Genomic DNA, 2,637 nt, shown 5'->3' with positions numbered 1-2,637 from the left:
TTGGTCACCGATTGCTCTATTGCACTGCCGTGAGATGCCCCTCGGACAATGAGCCTTATTGAAGTCCCCTCCTCTCCAGATTTCCGATGTCCAGGTTGGCCACTAGTCAAAGCTACTGGACTTAACTCTCAGTGATGACCGTGTCAATACCAGCAACATGACACTGGCAACCGAGTACATTGTCTTAGACACGACACCTGCCAAATCTAATGCCACTCCCCTTCGCACTACATATGGACTGTTGTCTATGTATGCATATTGATCTGTTGTCCCCACATGTTCATTGATCTCTTTCCCCCTCTGCAATGTAAATGCTCCAGTTAAACCCATCTCCTGCATGTGTGCTTCTACTTGATATGTAGTTACACAGACACAATGCAGGCTGACATTTGAGTACAGAAATGATGACCATAAGTTTCTCTATTCCTCCAACCCTGAGACAATTTCAGACCTTGATTCTTTGTTGTTCTCACAGTTCCATTCCAAGAGATGCTTCTGTCTCTTTCACATTTTGCAAGGGACATGTAAGCAACGGCAAGAAAAGAAATGCACAGATAGAACTGTTACTAAAAATTTTATTGGTGGCTTATTATACAAATGCCCCAAGTGAACATGCTGGGCCAATCTGCAAGCAATGCAAAAGGACTGCTCACTTGGAATAACTTTACAATTGACTTAAATTGTGGTGCTCCTGTCAATATTGTAATGTCATTATGGGTGCATTAATAATTAGGCTGAGTGATGACACCTGGCGGCTTTTCAAACATTTGTAGAATGTAGAAAGGCACCAACTCTATAAATTAATATAGCCTCCAATATAATTTAGGAATTAACCTTCTTGCATTGCATAAACAACTGATTATCACATGTGCACAAACTGCATTACATTCCAACAGTTGCTACATTCTCCCATGACTCATGTGGCCCTTTCCGTGGATTCAGACTTCTGGGGAGCACGAACACATTTCAGATTAGCATCATGCACCGCATCCCACATCAATAGCAGTTCGAAAGGCCGAAAATGATGCACTAGCAGCAACTCACGGTAATAGCAAGGATTGAACGATTCATCAAGGGTTGAAGGAACCCTGACTCCAGCTGTCCTGAATCCGCTATGGGAGTGTGGCGCGAGTCCAACCTTGGCCAGACACATCCCCAAAAATACATCATCAATGGGGAATAGTTCAAGGTCTTGGGCTATGTGGTAAATGATATGAGCTGTATACACAGACATAAGTATGCCCGCTCCACTAACGTATGGTGGGAACGACTTGATGGTGGTCACTATTTCTGGCACATAATACTTCCTTGACTTCTGACGTTTGGGGCCAAACCCATAAACGAGATGGCCCACAAACAGGTGTTGGTGAACCTTCATGCCTAGCAAGTAATCAACCATGTTATCGGTGTTGGCAAATACATCATCATCTCCATTGAAGATGAATTTAGCACTGGGGCAAAATTCACTGACCCACTGCAGCGACTTGTATTGTTTGAGGGTAAGGTTGAAAAAGGTATCCAAGAAATCCCATTGTAGGATATCTCTGTGTTCTCTGTTTTCCATGGCTAACAGCTGATTCAATTTCCTACTTCCATTTTGGTCAGAAGAGACACCAGAAATAAAGACTCTCTTAATTAGGACCCCTTTGAATTCGCGTTCTCTGCCCCAGGTCTTCCTTATCATTTCCCGCCGATCATGGTTGAAAGGGTGAGATTTGATCACCAGGAGCAGGAAGACATTCTGAGATCCTTCTCGACCACCACATTGGTCTGGGACATTTTGAATCATGTCAAATTCTCGACAGTGTTTATACATCAAGAAGTTTTTAATGTGCTCTTTCTCTTGATGAAATGAGGACAGGTGCAGCAATGTCGTGGTCGCGTGGCACTTTGGCTTGAGCACTGATTCAGTTGCATCACCAGTAACAACCTTGGGCAGGTCATTGCGATGAACAGTTTCTGCAACAACATCAGTCTCTCGACGTCGGACATTATCCCAGAACATGAAGAACAATCCCAGTGTAATCAGAACACCCAGCACTACTTTCTCATGGAATCGCCGATGTCTACTCATCTTTCACATGAAATAGAGAAAAATATGGATTAATTCAAAGAAAGCTTTACATCTACATGATGCTTGAGAAGAATGGGAAGTTTAAACTGTAATGGATTTCACTAATGCTTTGTAATATTGACCTTAAAATGGTGGTGAGGTAAGGAATAGGCAGATCCCTACAAGCTGCTGAATGTTTAATTAACCGGAAGCATTCCATCCCAGCAGAAAAACGAATCTACCTATAAGATACCATCACTGTCATTAAACTGAAAATCGCATAGTTTTATTCTGGGCCTTAAAAATATATGATTGCAAAGGCTTTATTCCACCTCGATTCACAGCTCTCATCACTCCTCTCGGGGCTTAAACTGAGCTGGACCAGACATAGCGCAATATAGAACAATGCAGACATTTTGGTCCATGATGTTGCACCGACCTTTTAATCTGCTCCAAGATCAATTGATCCCTACTCTCATTTTTCTTTCATCCATGTGTCTATCTAAAAGCCTCTTAAATCACACTGACGCATCTACCCTTATCACTACCCAGGCTGTGCATTCCATACAACCACCATTTTCTTT

At 42.5% G+C, this 2,637-nt stretch overlaps 1 protein-coding gene across 1 annotated transcript; it reads right to left on the bottom strand.

Moving 5' to 3' along the window:
- Nucleotides 1-723: 723 nt before the first annotated feature.
- Nucleotides 724-2,074, bottom strand: LOC132389162 (N-acetyllactosaminide beta-1,3-N-acetylglucosaminyltransferase 3-like). Its single transcript, XM_059961619.1, has one exon. It carries the CDS (start codon nt 2,072-2,074, stop codon nt 917-919), a length of 1,158 nt encoding a protein of 385 aa, XP_059817602.1. The 3' UTR covers nt 724-916.
- Nucleotides 2,075-2,637: the final 563 nt, after the last annotated feature.

Source organism: Hypanus sabinus, unplaced genomic scaffold (assembly GCF_030144855.1).
Source record: "Hypanus sabinus isolate sHypSab1 unplaced genomic scaffold, sHypSab1.hap1 scaffold_487, whole genome shotgun sequence".
NCBI classification, from domain to species: Eukaryota; Metazoa; Chordata; class Chondrichthyes; order Myliobatiformes; family Dasyatidae; genus Hypanus; species Hypanus sabinus.
This window is presented reverse-complemented; position numbering and strand designations above follow the sequence as displayed.

What these genes read in the sequence shown, in the direction of transcription:
- LOC132389162 (XM_059961619.1), bottom strand. Translation starts at nt 2,074, where the DNA reads ATGAGTAGACATCGGCGATTCCATGAGAAAGTAGTGCTGGGTGTTCTG.